General features: G+C 33.1%; 1 protein-coding gene and 1 long non-coding RNA gene across 3 annotated transcripts; one reads left to right on the forward strand and one right to left on the reverse strand.

Moving 5' to 3' along the window:
• Positions 1-10,721: 10,721 nt before the first annotated feature.
• Positions 10,722-12,422, reverse strand: LOC106325140. 2 transcript variants are annotated; one of them, XR_001266823.1, is made up of 5 exons: positions 12,238-12,422; positions 11,974-12,085; positions 11,654-11,881; positions 11,366-11,552; positions 10,722-11,277 (listed from the first exon to the last, which is right to left on the reverse strand). It is a non-coding gene; the product is annotated as an uncharacterized LOC106325140 (long non-coding RNA). The 2 variants fall into 2 exon arrangements; XR_001266822.1 differs by having other exon boundaries at positions 10,723-11,277; positions 11,366-11,557; positions 12,238-12,421.
• A 2,824-nt stretch (positions 12,423-15,246) lies between these two features.
• LOC106325993 lies at positions 15,247-16,303 on the forward strand. The gene is made up of 2 exons (XM_013764036.1): positions 15,247-15,563; positions 15,712-16,303. Exons 1-2 carry the CDS (start codon positions 15,390-15,392, stop codon positions 16,282-16,284), a joined length of 747 nt encoding a protein of 248 aa, XP_013619490.1. The 5' UTR covers positions 15,247-15,389; the 3' UTR covers positions 16,285-16,303.
• The last annotated feature ends 442 nt before the right edge of the window (positions 16,304-16,745 follow it).

A 16,745-nucleotide genomic window follows, 5' to 3' on the forward strand; every position in this document is an offset into this window, starting at 1 on the left:
ATATTATTCCATATACTACATGGACATTTACACGCGAATGATATGGTATAATTTGGTAAAATTTGTCATTTTTGTATGTATATTTTTGCATTCTAGATTGTATTTAGTGTAAATTTAGAATATATTCTTGTCTGACACATTTAAACTGATTTTTTTTTTACTTTGTTCTGCATATATTTTGTAGTACAGAGTTTTCTATTTTTATTTTTTATTTTTTATTTTTGAAAAAGGCTTAAGTTTTTATTTTTATTTTCTCAAATGTATCATAGATTATGTGTTGTAAAATAGGTTTCCATCGTAGGAAACCAAAAAAGAATAACATGATTAACACAATAAAGATGAGAATATAGTGTATGGTTTTTTTTTTGTTGTAAACTACATATTACATCTAAAATTTAGCAGGATTCAAAATTATAAGAAGTGATACCTTTGGCTAAGATTCAACGAAAGAGTTATAAAGAGAGAAACAACGGAAGTTGAAACGTCATCATCTCTGATCTTGCAAGGATCAACGAAGGGAATTAAGTTTTAAAAAATAGAAGTTCTTAAATGTAGGATAACGGTAATTTTAGAGACTTCAATAAGAACAATAAAGATGAATAGTTTTATTGGATTCAATAAATAGCGACATGACATAAAATCTTTGTCAATAAATAGTGACATAGCAAAAAAATCATAGTTCATTGGGTGATTTAATTTGCTGAGGTGGATAAGCTCAATGAAGCTTATATGAGTAAGATTCCATTTGGTTTTTAAAAAGTTCTCTACAATGAAAATATAATGAACCCCTAATTTACGAATTACTGCATGAAATTTGAGAAAAGACGCGCGGAACTAGTTTCGGGAGCTTTATCGTCTTGTAATTTCAATTATTCACATGATAAAGCATTAAAAGAAAAATCAATCTATTTGTTTCTTTTCTTGGAAGCAACTACTTAGGGTATGACTGGTTTCTCCCCTACCATCCGCAAACGCAACTTTTGCGGTTGGTAACAGTTGTTGGCGTTTTGTAACAATCGCTCAAACATTTCCAAACCGCTTCAAACCACTCTAAATCTCATAAATTCAAAAGCTGGTTCTAGCTAGCGTTTGCGGTTGGTAACAGTTGTTGGCGTTTTCCAACAATCGCTCAAACATTTTCAAACCACTTCAAACCACTCTAAACTTCATAAATTCAAAAGCTGGTTCCAGCTAGCGTTTGCGGTTGCGGACGGTTGCGGGAAGATAATTTTTTTTTTCTTTAAAAAAATATAAATACAAAAGTAAAAATATTCAATAAAAAATTTAAATTAGAATTATAAAAATACTAAAATATATCTATTATATTTTAATTAATATTATAAAATTTTAAAATAAAAATATTTTCTATAATTTTTTTTAAAAAAATAAACTATAACTTTCTAAATATAATATGTATATTTATTATAATATTATGATTTTTGATATTTTATAATTATATAAAATGTTAATATTGTTAATTTATTATTTAATCGTTGTTGTTTTTGGTAGTTAACCAGTCATAAGTATCATGCAAACGCATCAATTTCTAACCGTAGAGCCAGTCGTACAAATCTCTTAAAAGCGCTAGAAACCGCAACCACCCGCATCCGCAAACTCCCACAACTGTAACCGCTGCGTTTAAACCAGTCGAGCCCTTAGATATTTATTCTTTGTTTAACAACAAATTTTATTGAATTTAATATTATAATTCCCCTCGGCACCATAAAAATATTTTATCTCATTTCACACAAATTATAATGTATTATATCTTATATGTAAGCTAACTTTTGGTAGTTTTGACTATTTTAAAATTTTGGATTATAAATTATACATTTATACCAAAAATTTACTATATATGTTATTTTGAAAACTAAAAAAGATCCACAATGATATTTAATTTAACAGAAAACTACGTAACAATTAACAACTTTCTCAAAAAATAAATACTATTAATAATTTAGTCATATAGTTACATTTTAATATTTTAGAGCAACTAAGTTACTAGTTGAGTGATATGTAGAGCTTGAAATTTATCTAAGAATTCTTGGATGAGGACTTGTCTATAATTATTAATCTCTCCCATGCTTTTCAAGCAATTTTATCTATTTTTATTATTAGATATTTGCTGAGAACTTTGAGGTAAAAGATAAAAAGAAGTTTTGACTACGCTTGCGGAGAGTGAAAATTTAGCAAAAAAATTATTAAGCAGACATTTCTCATTCATCTAGAGATGTCAGATGAGTCATTCCGCGTCCAAGTAGCCAAACCCATAGCGATTTCAACTTCTTATAGACCGCGCGGATCGATCCAGTATGGATTAGAGTTTTTTTTTTTTTTTTTTTGATCTAAACCAAAAGAGACTGGTAAAACATATGATAGAAAGAAGATGCAAATGACAGAAAGAAACCATAAAAATCGCTTGACAACAATTTCATAAATTTCTTGAACAATCACATCTAATGTAACCCCAAAGGTCACAAACACTGCACCAAAAGCAGAGACGTGCATTAGCTGCGAGGAAGATCCTTGCAATACCAGCAACACTTGGACATCCAATTCACTCCATACAAGAGGAAATATTGGGAGATGAGAGTGGTCCAGACAGGAACCAACCGGGAAATCAAAACCCGTTAACACCGTATTCACTGGAAGAAATACACCATTGGGTTTCTCTTCTAACTGCCACCAAAAAGAGAAAGACAACAACACAACACCAAAAGCCAGACTGAATACAATGAGAGAACTGCATACAACAGTAAGGGATCGCACTGAGACGATATAAAAACCACTCAACGGCACAAGGTTAGAGCCGAAGGAAACAAAGTCCATCAGCACAACATCATTTAAAATCAGTAGCCACAAAACCAGTGTCATCCAATCGACTAGCATACCAACCCATTCAACAGAACAATGGTTAGCAAAGAGTGGAGAACTAAGATGAACCTGGAGGACTGTAACAGGAGGGGAAAAGGGAAGGTCGAGACAAGGTCTAAGAAAAGATCATTCCACACACCAACAAGGACACGACCTGCACAACAGGAGATAAACACACAAAGGTGAAAGCAGTGTCACTAAAGAACACAAGACGGGCACCATCACCACTGAGATTTGTCGCCACCATTGTACAAAGAAGCTTAAACTCCAGGATTTGGGTTAAATCAGGCGCAGAGAATCTGGCGGAGGCTTCAAGGCTTCGAGGAAGAACAAGGAGAAAGACAGAGTCTGGAGGTTCCGGTGGAGCGACGGAGGAGAGAGCTTCAAGCGGAGGATACTCGTACGGAGGCGGATCCGGAGGAGGTCTGATATGCAACGGAGGAGGAGCAGTGACCATCAGGATCATGGAGGAGGAACAAGGTTGCTTCATAGGGAGGATGGAGGAGCGACGAAGTTGGACAGGAAGAGATCCATCCGAAACGGCGCACCTGGGTTAGAGTTTATATATATATATATATATATATATATATATATATATATGTCTAAGTCCACCATGCCTAACCCATCGGTTTTGTGGGTCAACCCGTGAATTTAAATATGTTATGTAATTTCTATGTTATAAATGTCAATTAAAATATGCTATGTAGTTTTATGCTATGAATGTCATTTTAGAATGAGTATGACTTATAGAAAAATCATAAACCTTTTTTTGTACATGATATACAGTAGTGCATTAGATAGAAAAACGTTCATTTTTTAACACAAACAAATGATAAGAGAATTATAGAAAAAACTGAGAGATCATAATCAAATATATTTTACAATACTCTTATCAGTAAATTATTTGCATATAGTATATTCGTTTTTAATTATCATCCAACATTTGTATCTAAGGATTAACGAAATTGAGAATAACCAATTCATTAATATATATATATAATGAATAGAGATAAAAAAAGCCAAATATCATTCATAAATCTACTATACCAGCTAATACAAAGCAAGTGGAAGTTAAAGTGTTTAGATAGTGAATTTACAAGATTTATTTCTTTGTGTTTGCTGTAATAATTAGATTCCAAAGGTGCTAAAAGAAACATAAAACCTAATTTATGTTGTGCAATATGAAATGCGATTTTTAAGATGTTTTGTTCATATTTTTTTTCTTAATTTGTATTTTCAATGGCTTAAATTAATTTTTTTATAGATAATAAAATATTTAGGAAACATGTCTTAAGTTATTCATAATCTTTAGAATATTCCATCAAAATTCTTATTTTTAGAAATGTTAAGCGGGCTAATCCGCATCTAAATAGCCCAATCCGCAGTGGATTCAGTTTTAGTCCGTCCCAAATTGTTGTTTGTATATCTTATACAATAAAGTAGACTATGCTCTCTCCTCCTTCCTCCACGTCCTCAAGGAGAGTGGAACGTTTTTCGCCACGTGTCGCCTCGCCAAACCAACTGCGTCGTCTGAATTTATTTTTTCTATTCCGGTTATTTCATCCGCTATTTGGACTGGGCTATTTTTACAGCCTATGACTGGGCCTCCTCTTGAAACATTATGATAAGCCCAATCCTTTGAAATATTATGAGCTCACTAATTTTAGGTTTCTTCTTCTTTGCTAGCGACCTACGTAGACTGTCCGATGAAAACTCCAGAAACTAAATCACCGTTCCGATCTCCTCCGTAAGGTCTCAAACTTCCATTAATCCGTGACTGACTCTGAGTTTTTGCATGATTAAGCCAGCACACCATTTCCACTGGGAAGCATTCATTCAATCGACCTCTTCGCATCCCACAGCAACTCAAACCTTTTTTACAGCTTTTTAACCATCCTGTCCTTTGGTGTGATTGGTGTTTTCATCTCTACTACCATTATTTCGTTTGGTAAAAATCCTTTTTACATTCTTCAAACTTGTATGCCTTGACTGACGACCATGATGATGCAAACTTTAAATCATCATCTGAACCAGGCACTTGGTGGCTGTTTCCCAAGTTGGGATTCAAGGGATTGATTGCTCGAGACTATCTTGGTGAGACCTTATATTGTCTTTTATCTGTAGCATTTATTTTATTTTTTATCTTATTGTTTTAGATGGTTTTGAGAGTGGATGTTTTCTTTTCTTGATTCAGCCATCCGAACCATATTTTCATCAACTGATACTGTTTGCACTCTACAGGTTCTTGATTTTTTAAAAGAGTATCTTTGTCCTGAGATTCCTTCTTCTCGAGCTTGTATGTTTACAAGATTTTACAATATCCATGTTAACATTACATATTCTCCATCAAGATGAGACTCCATTGTTATACAGCTTAGTCTCTGGAAAGAATGCCCCGAAGAAAGCACGTGTAGAATGAGTCCCCTGTGAGAACCTGACAATAAGCATCTATTTCCCTTTTTAAAAAACCTACGAGTATTTGAAAACTTTCTGTACCTCTTCTCCACAAGCACAATCCTCGGGGCATAAGACAAATGTAGCTTTTTAAATTTTTTATTATCACTGCTGATCCTCAGGTAAAGTTCTTATCAATTAATCTTTTAGCATCTTTCAACTTAGCTTAAATCTATTTCCTTTTTTTAAAGTCAGTGTCGTGGTTGTTGTTATTTCTTTTATCTATACAAATTCTATTTCCCTTTTGAAAAAAAACTCAGTGTCGTGGTTGTTATTTCTTTTATCAATGCAAATCTTTTTAACAATAAGCATCCAAATGTCTTGGATTTATAAGTTCTGTAGTCATGTAGCCTTCATTAGTACGTTCGAACAAGCCAGCACTTGCAAGTCTTATTAAATGTAGTATAATGCAGAGCTCATCCGCGTCTTCTTGAGGGGAAATATGGAGAGCAGAACAGCTCCTACCACACACCAAGTCATCCATCTGCAAGTCTTGCACCCTCCTACAATCCTTGATGCCAAACTCAGAAGAATTTTCAGAGCAAGTATTCACATATTGGTGATAACTAACGCTCCATCGATGAGGTTTGAATCACAGAAACTTCTTTTGTCTAAGTGTGTGTGAGTTTATGTCTAAGTGTCTATAGTATTCCTATGAAGACCCAATATCTAACCAACATGGGAAGGCTCCAACCCCACCAAATTGTGACATCCTCAACATGGACCATCTATGCAACAATTGTTACTACTTTAAAAGACCGGAACAGTTTGTCTTTTACATTTCTCAAAGAGAAGCAAAAAACATTTCCAGTCTTTACCTTTTTTAAGAATGATTATTTCTCCCTTTTTTGGGTCAAAGATTATTTCTCCCTTATGTATTGAGTTCCCCTGTAAATTTTCAGTTTAAGCTTCCACCATAATAGACATTAACTTCTCAGTCATCCATACATACAAACACTAAAACAATTTACAGAAAAAATAATAATTATTGCATCGCTTGCATTAGTAAGAATCATTAGAGATAGGCTCGAGGGAAGTTGGAAATGCCTTTACTTGACGTACAAGTGTGGGTTCTCCTAACCGAATAGCATAAACCAGAGGTTTTCCATCAAACATGCACTCATAAAATTCCTTTATATGCCAGGTCTCTAAATTCTATATCAACAAGATCAAATGAACCAGAAATTAATATTTTTTAAATTCGTATATCTACAAGCAATGCTCATGTGTCCCTAATCCCCAACTAAGGACTATATTATAACTCTCCTACCATCCCAGTTCATTACGTAACTAGATATATAAAAATACAGTCTATATAAATCATCCAACGTCTACAGAAAAAAAATAGAAATGATTAAACAAATATAAGTTAAATTAGCAGAAGCTTCATTATATGATTCAATTGGTTTAAAAACTAAGCACCCTAAGAAAATTTTGAAATAAATAGTACAAATATCGCTGCTTAATTAAAACATAAGAATCCTGAACAAAACGTAAATAATAGTTATATTATTAATAAAATGTAACGTCAATAAAAACATATAATATAATGCTCTCTTACAAATCCACACTAAATAAAAATTATTAGAGATAATTCTGATAAAAATTAACAATCTAACGTAAACAAACATTCATAAAAAAAAACCAACCTTCTGAATAAATGATCCTCTAAACAAAATGTTACAAGAAGTCAAGAAAATCGATAAATTAAATTCACCATATATAAGACATAGCTATAACACCTTATACTGATTTTAAATTTGAACTCACACAAATAACCAAAGAATTAATAACGAACCACTTCTTTCTTTTGAGTTCTCACACTAAACAAGACCTTCAGGAGCGAATCCACGGTGCACACTCCAAGTCTACATCTATAGGCTCAATACACAACAATCTATCATTGATTTCAACAATCTATCATTGGTACTTAACTGTATAAGTATGTTCCCTGAATAAAACATCAACTTTACTTCATGTTAAATTCCAACTAAATTAGCTTTGTTACGACTATCGGCTATTTATTATACTTTTATTGAATCGATTAGTCAAAACCACTATGCTATTCCACTTTGAACTAAGCAACTTCAAAACAAAGTAATGCACTACATTCGCTAACCACTATCAAATGGATCGAAAAATATCATTCTCTTCCAAATTAAATATTTTCATTTTCATATTTTTGAACATATTTTCTTTACTAAGACCATAAAATAAGAATAAAACATAGAAACCCGGCGCGTAGCACCGGAATACCACTAGTATATATATATATATACTAGGATCGGCCCGGATACACTTTACGTTTGATGTAAAACTATGTAATTGTACTTATTTATAATTTATTGATATTTTTATTTGCTTATTTAGACAATGTGGATTAAAATAGTCAAATTACTATGATAAAAAAATATACATTATTGATTCTTTTATATGCTACTATATTTGTAGATTAGGTAAACCATTTTCTAAATAAACGACTTCAATTTTCTAAATAAATGTTATTGATTATTTTTTAGAATATGATCGTAACATTTATTTTTTTATATATAGTACCTATTTAGAAAATTGACTATAGTAAAATTAATAAATAATCACAAAATATTCATGTTTCTTGTGGTTTTCCACGCATAGCGAGAATGTCGGTTAATTATGTAGCAAAATGTTTGATTTGAAAGTCTAATTGTTTATACTGTAACTTCTGATATTTAATAATATAAATTCACTTTAAAATGTTTAATTTATTTTAAGTAAAATAGAAATAATTTTCATAATATTTTCACAACATTTTTAACTTTATTTTACTATTCATTTTAGAGATTATATGTTTATCTAATTATTATATAATTTTGAAATATTATTATTAACTTTATTTCAATGTTTACTTTAGTCTATGGATTAGAAATTATAGTCGATTGGATTTAGCGGAGTTAAATAAGTAGACTAAAGTTATTTGCTATCTCGTTTATATGTTTTTTTCATGAAATAACTATTTTTTTTATTTTAAAAGAGATATTTTAAAATATCAATGCTTTACATGATGCAAAAGAAATAACTTATTCATTAATACTAAAAATATTTTCATGTTTATTTGTAAAGAGGTTAATTTTCAGTTTCATGTTTAGTTTTTTTATTTATAATACACGAAAATAATTAAGGTAATATTTATGTGTTTGTATCTGTTCTCGAAATCGGTATTAAAGATTTTTTTTATATAATAAATAATAATAAAGAAAATGAGAAAATGAGGTAACTTGGCTTGTGAATGCACAGCTGTGACCTTTGATCCCTTCACCATTAATAAATAGTACTTTATTTTATCTTTTTGTTTATATCTTTTGACTCTTGTTGTAGGCTATTTGAAAGTGAGAGATACGAATGAGTTAGATGAAGTGATGATAATAATCCTATTTATAAGAGCAAATTATAGAAGGAGCTAAGGAGGAGAGTTAGACCATAAATGAGAAACCATTATAACGGCTTGAGAGTCGGTGGCATGCGAAACGATGAAGACGGGGTAATTGGAAAAGGACCGATTTAGGACGGAGAAAATGCAAGACCAACCTAATTAGAAAATAGCTATGTTAAGGTTGATGTAAGCCTGTTATCCAATTATAAGCCCAAAATACACTGTAATATATAAGTTTAATGAAACGATGAGTTCTGTGCGGTGGGACACGTGTGAGCAGCAGGTTAAACGATTTTTTGACCTGAATGCTGAGGTCGCTTCACCAGGAGAGAGATAACTCTTTTTTATATAAATATATAGGGTCGGTCCGGGCTACGCCCGGGTTTTTTATTTAAATTTTAATTTAAAGTATATATTTTATATGTTATTCTGTTATATAAATATTATAATCTATTATAAAAATATAAGTAGTTAGACAATTATAAAATTAGTTTTAATTATTTATTGCTTTTTATCTTATGAATTTCAAAAAAATTAATATCCAAATTTTGTATGTCATAGATTATTAGCATGTGTTTATGTGTTATATAAAGAATTGTTGTGTGTGGCGCTCGTCTCGACTTTTTAACTATTCAATTTGATTTCAAAGTTCAGGAAACGGCGTGCGGTGCTATTTTGCTTTATTTAGGAGTGTGTTAATATTTTAATGATAGAAATATGTATGATATTTTTACTGTTTGATTCATGAAATATTGTAACTTTTTTCTAAGAAATTGTATTCTGATTATGTATTAATCATTTTGATTGTTATTTTCCATTATTTTTTTGGTAATAAGTTGAGTTTACTAAATTATTTTTGTCGACTAAATTTTCACCAAACTCAAGTTACATTAATTATCTTTACATTTGTTGTGTCTTATTATTTTATTTTTATATTATTTTTTGTAAAATATTGTTTGGTTATATATTACTCATTGTTTGTTGTTTAAATCATTTTTTTTTGTTAATTATTCTAAGTTTGATCTTATTTACCTAAAATGGAAAGAAATTTAATTAGTGTGTGAATTTTTTTTCCTTAAGTTTGACAAAACGTAAAGGAAAACAATATGATAGTAGATTTTTCTCCTTTCCAAACTTATAGACTTCTCGATTTATTTTGAATATATTTAAATATTGTGTAATTTTTCCTAAACTGTTAAATCTTTATTAAACTTTTCATTAAACACACGAAAAAACTCTTCATTAAACTCAAGTTATATTACGTAGCATCATTACATTTTAAGTAATCTATTTTTATATCTTATTAGTTCTTTGTTTTTAAATTATTTTCATTATGTAATAATTGTTAGTTATTTTTATATCATTTCTTATTCTAGGCTAACCTTAAATTTGGTAGTAAAAAGGGAAAAAAACTTGTGAGATTCATTATTTTTATATTCGTTGGTATAAATCTAATGAAATGTATAAAGATTAATAGCGTAAATTGATTTATCTTCTTTCTCATGAATTTTATTTATTAGAATTATAATTTTTTATTTTAAATTATATTATATATTTTCACTAAATGATTATTTGTTAACAAAAATATTAATGTCAATTTTTTTGGTTCGACTAAAATTAAAATATTAATTAAAATGATTTAGAAGCTATTAATTTTTTTGGCAATAGATTTAGTTTAAATAATAAGAAGATGAAAATTTTAAAACCATTTACAAATATTTAATAAATTATGACATAGGCGTTAAGTTTACAAAAAAAACTTCTTGATAAGGTGTGAAAGGAAAGTTGACAAAAAAAACGTGTGAAAAGAAAAAACTATATTTTATATGTATATACATAAATAAATATACTAAACTAATGAATACTGATGAGGTGGTTTTTTTTCTTAGTAGACAACGATTTGTGTTTGTTTAAGATGACAATAAATCGTTAATTTGTTATTAGATAAAATCAACTCATCAACATTAACATTGCCAAAAAAAAACATTAACATTGCCAAAAAAAAAGAGAATAATATTAACACTCGACCCGATAACCCTAACGGAAGCTCCATCTCCCCGAGGCTGCCATGGATCCGGTGGGTCTCCATGAGAGCACAAAACAGCAGACGTTACACCTTTCACCTTCTCAGCACCACAATTGGTGGCATAACAGACACGATCTTGTTACAATGATTGCAGTGAGGAGTGGCTGATTTTTCTATAGCTAACTATACATTTTTAACCTGAATTGCGGAAAAAGGGTTTAATCACAACTGCAAACATAATAGTTTTTTACATATTTAAATTTAATAAAACCCAACTTATACAACAGGAAAACACAGTACTTGCTTGTGAAGGACGTACCTGCAGTTCACAATTCATATTCATCAGTAAGAAAAATATGCAAAAACAGAGAGTTCAAAAATAGTTTGGATAAAGTTAAAGATAGATTCCTTCGTCCTTCCCGTCTTTGATGTTGCAGATATTGTTGTTGCTCCAGGCATTAAATATCACAGTAAATAAAAAATAATGTGATCGGAATTTTGTTATTGCTCTCAACTGCATCAACAAATAAGAAGCTTGAAGATTAAGGCAGAGTTACTCAGAAGCAGTCTGAAGTGATAATTGCTTCTGTAAGACTACATACCTTTTGAATAAGCTCGTTGTGGAGCAGTACTTTTGCAACACTTGCTTATGTTTTCTCTGCAGTTCTTGTTTTCCACTTTAAGTTGGTTTGCTCGACCTTCTAGGGTATATGCTTCCTCCTTAGCTGCTGATACTCTTGTGCAGTCTCTGCCTCTCCTTCTCGAGCAACTTGCTTAACTGTCCCTGGCCTGCTCTAAGACATGAAATTTTGATAGGTGAACCGGGTAAGCTAGAGTTTAGAGAAAATATGTGACAGTGACGTAGAGCAGGGTCAAGGATCGTAGATAACCTGGGCCTCTAGAACAATGATCCTTGATAAAGTTTGAGAGAGGCGTTCATTCACAGATCGCTCTAGCTATTTAGCTGTGGCATCTTTAGTTTCTTCTTCCTGAATATTCGTAGAAGTTGAACACAAAAATGAGAGTAGAAAAATAAATCATTGAAAAAGCCCTATACTACAGTGATTTTCAAAATAGTTTAGAAGATGAACGGTGATGGATCCCTGGATAAGAGTGGACTGCAAAAAAATGTTTCAGAGTTAGTGAGAATTTAGGATCACAATAGGAATAACAACTTCTGAAATGGTGATTTTAAATTTAGTAAGACAACCTTCTCATCTAGCAGCAGCAAGTCAAAACCATGAGCTCCCCCACCTTTCTCCACTCTCCACTCTCCACTCTCCAGCCTCCCATTAGCAAGATGAGGTGCCACAATTGTTTGCCTACAACAACCAGACTTCAGCTCAGAAATAAATAGTTCAGAATTTGCCATCCTCGTAACAATGGTTTAAAAAAAATAAAGCAAAGAAGTCAAGGAAGCGATGATATTTGTAGATGCTTTCATCCCTATTTATAGGAAGAAAAGATCAGAAACCTAGGAGAGGTGATGAAGGGAAATTAAAGAGACGTAGTGGATTTCGTGGACCGGAGGAAATAATGAGAAGAGTTATTGCTTGGTGTGAATGCAGAGTGAAGCGTTTCAGCGGAGGTTTTGCAGAGTCGGCGAGAGTTAAGTAGGTAAATGATTCGACAACGATGGTAAAAGATGGGGTAGGAGTGGTTAAGACGTTTTGGGCTTAGAATATGTAGCCTTAGCTGATCAATAATGTCTAAATAATTAATCTAACGCTCATTCGTAGTCAGCCCAAAACGCTTATGAAACTTTTTAAATCAGTGCCAAGTACATGTCAAGCCCTCACCAAAACAAACCAATTTATAATGCATTGTCGAGTCCTCCTCACCTTAAAAGCCCATCACGATATAAGCCCATCAAACACCATAGAAAATGAAACGGTGAGTTTCAAATGACCGGAACACATGTCACGCATACAGAAGCCGACTTTCTGACCTGTCCGCCTACGTGCCAGCACCAGGAGGGAAAAAACCTTTTTTTATAATAATAGATAGATAGAAATAGATGCCAAGATCCGCCTCAATACTGGGCTACTTGTACATAACATGCGGGTTGTGGTGCAGTTTGACATCTCTACATTCATCTATCAACACATTTTAATGAATACATAATATCAGGTAGAGGGTCATCATCTCATGCATCAAAAATACATATAAGGGGATCTTCACAGACGATATATGCTTCTTAATCAGAGTATTATGCTTCAAAGTACAATTTAATATTTGCAATAGATTGCACAAGGCTGAATCTCGCTTAGTAATTGCAACGCTAAGCATGTGATTCACGCGAAGAGTAAGACCAGGAAGTAGTTCGATCTTCAGGCCTTTGATGACATGAACGTCATAGTTTTGTAAGATCTCCAAAACTATTATCTTCATCAGATTCATAGCTAATTCCATACCAAGGCAGCTTCTACGACCAGCATTAAACTGTAAGAATTCGACCAAACCAGAATTGATTAAACCGGATAGATAAATATATTTCCTGTCACAGCGTAAAGAACTATAATTATCTTGGAATTCGCATTGACTTTATGCCCGCTTGGAACCAAATCTTTTTTGACAGGAGACATGCGTTGGAATGGCACTGGTGGCCTTGTGGGTATAACCTCACTGATTCATAGAACGCGGTATGTAAATAAACCAGCTTGTTGACCTCTTATGGACCAAAATATGGCTTCTACTGCCCAGTTTTGTCACTATTTTAGGGTTTTCAGAGAAAAGCCAGAAGTAACAAGCGCGTGCAGAGGTAATAGAAGTTCTCCCGGCAATGATGTAAGTCAAGATGACATCTTTGAGGAATTTATCATCACTAGGGTTCAAGATCTTGTATTTGGTTGTGTCTAGCTTTATATAGGACGTCAACAAATTTTCACATTATCCGTTTCTGGAGTGATGACTTGTTCCTTGCAATCTCAACTCCTCTATCTTAGCTGATATGTATTTCGTACACACGCGATCGAATCCCAATCCCATCCATCTTTGTAGCTTCCACAAGAATCTTGGTTTTATATGCTATACACAATCCCTTCTCCAGACGCAGCAAGAGCCTCGGTGAACTCATTCTCTGGCATTTCGATGGAGAGACTTGTAGGATCATATCCAGTTAGCAGAAGTGATCAGTAACCTTTTCTTTGAATAGAGATCGACCCCAGGTTCATAGCTTGACCAAAAAATAAAAGAGAGATCTACCGTAGCAACAATTTTCTGGTTGGATCCAACAATTTTTGGGACCTTGATGTTACTCAGCATAACAGTTGGATTTGGAGGAATATATGCAGTCTTCGTGACTTGGCTAGACCTTTTCTTGTTTGTGAAATTGGAATGGGTCTCTCTTCAAGTTTCTGGTTGGATAGTTTGACTCCTCTGGGCCCTCTAATTGCTATTACAGGTGCAGTTGTAGCAGACGGTATTACAAATGGTAACTGGTGGCTTCATCATTCTCTTTTTTTTTGAATGAGGCTTCATCATTCTCGCAGCAGCAGTCCCTTAATCTTATTGCTCAAACAATGTCTCCCACCTCCACCTGACATTATATCTTCTTAAGTGGATGATGTCTACCTGTGGAAGATTGGAGACAACCCCCCAAAATCATTTTCTCAACGTCAGCAACTTGGAATCAAGTCACGGGTAACTTACCAACGGTTACTTGGCATAAGAGCATCTGGTTCAAGGGTCACATTCCTAAACATGCATTTGTCTCTTGGGTTATTGCTCGGAACAGACTGCCTACGCGTGATAGGCTCCATTACTGGGGTCTTCCGGTACCGCTGGACTGCTTACTCTGCTCCACTCATCCAGAAACTTAACAACACCTGTTTTTTGACTGCAGCTACAGCCAAGAAGTGTGGTCATTCTTCACCTCAAAAGCCCATCTTCATGCTCCATCTCAATTTGATGATGGTCTACGATGGATCCATAACCCCTCCCCCAACAAGAATTTGTGCTTAATCTTCAAACTCCTCTATCAAGCCACTGTCTACACACTGTGGAGGGAGAGAAATGGACGTCTACACAATCAAAGCAGCCGTCCAGCAGCCTCTCTTATTGAAGAAATCATGAGTACGTTAAGGGCAAAACTTGATTCCTTATCTCGTGCTCAGCGCAACTCTCCAGCAACGGTTACGTTCTCTTCAACTTGGATTCAATGGTTTCAAACCTCCTAGCTCTTTTTGTTATGTGATTATTGCTAGGATATGTATTTACCACTTTTCAACTAAATAAAAAGTGATAATAATAAAAATAAAAAAGAGATCTACCGTAGCATGTTCTACCATCGCAATCTCACATATGCAATTCATTATTAATTTTTGTTGACGTGTATATTAAGTTCTCACTATTTATATACAAAACAGTTACAGAAACTGCCAAGATCCAAAACTATAGGATAATCATGTATTATTATTATATTAAGCCGAGTCAGATGAAATGAAGCAAAATGGATATTCCACACGTCGAAGATACCTCTAAATCTCAACTTTCTTATTATTCAGTTCCTTACTCTTTATTTTATACGCAAAAGAAACTATTTATGCACATTTTTGTGTGTATCTGTATATACATAATTATAGTCAAGACAAGACAATCAAGTACAGAGGTAGAGAAAGGAAGAAGATGGAGATGTTTTTGAAGAAAGAGTACTTAGATCTGGTTCTTGTCCCATTTGGATTAATCATAGTTTTGTCTTACCATCTATTTCTTCTCTATAGAATCCTTTACTTTCCTTACCACACCATTATCGGTTTCATGAACATAGACAAAACCATTTGGGTTGAACGTATAATGCAGGCAAGTCCTCCTTCACTAAGTTTTTTTTAAAAAAATTTGCATTATCCGTTGTTAGTTCAACTGGTTATAAGAGTGCTGCAAGGATATATTTGGATTATCTATGAAATTATACTATTATTCTTCTTTATGTTAGTTTATTTGATTACAGGCAAAAAAAGATGAATTGGGTTGTGCTCTAACTGTTCTTTCGAGCAGCATATCAGCTTCAACATTCATGGCATCCATTGCTTTAACACTGAGTTCACTTATCGGCGCATGGATTGGAAGCTCACCGGTCAACATGACTGTTTTTACGGGACATTTTGTCTATGGAGACACAAGTTCAATCACAATGGTCATCAAATACACCTCTCTCCTCGTGTGTTTTCTAGTCGGCTTTTGTTGTTTTGTTCAGTCCACAAGGTGTTTATTACATGCGAACTATCTCATCACCACTCCTGGTGACGATATCCCACCAGAAATGGTGACGAGAGCCGTTTTGAGAGGTGGAAACTTTTGGTCGCTTGGTCTTAGGACTCTTTACTTGGCCCTTGATTTATTGCTGTGGCTTTTTGGACCGATACCGATGTTTGTTAACTCGGTTTTGATGGTTGTTTGTTTGTATTATCTCGACACGAACTCGGTGGTTCAGCCTCTTTACCACCGGACTTTCGAGGCGGAGCAAATTGTCAAGAGAATGAGAGGTGTTTTGCCTGATCCGTTGACTTTTAAATGTAACTGAATGCAAATTTATTTGACTATTCATCAATTTGCCAAATTTCCATCGTTTTAATATAACCAAGTGGTATATTTTCTATAGTTAGTAATATTAAAACTTCAAATTATGGAAAAGACGTAAGAAATTAATCAATTATTGCATGAGATTTGAGAAAGCCGTACGGAACATGTTTCGGGAACGTCTCTTCTTTGTGTGTTTTAATTATTTGCACGATAAAGCGTTAACGAAAACAAGTGAGCTATTTAATTCATTCTTGGAAGCAACAACTTAGACATTTTCTCTAGCTTTGAAAACAATTATTATTGGGCTGGACAACTATGTTATTGTACTTTAGTTTTCCACTTGTCTTACAAAAACAGCTTGGTGACATACTGACGTAAACTTTTTCTCTTAACACATGCTTAATTGAATATTGCTCATTCATTTTCACGTAAGTTGACATGAGTTTTTTTTTTTTTTTTTTT

This window comes from Brassica oleracea, chromosome C2 (genome assembly GCF_000695525.1).
Source record: "Brassica oleracea var. oleracea cultivar TO1000 chromosome C2, BOL, whole genome shotgun sequence".
Lineage (NCBI taxonomy): Eukaryota > Viridiplantae > Streptophyta > Magnoliopsida > Brassicales > Brassicaceae > Brassica > Brassica oleracea.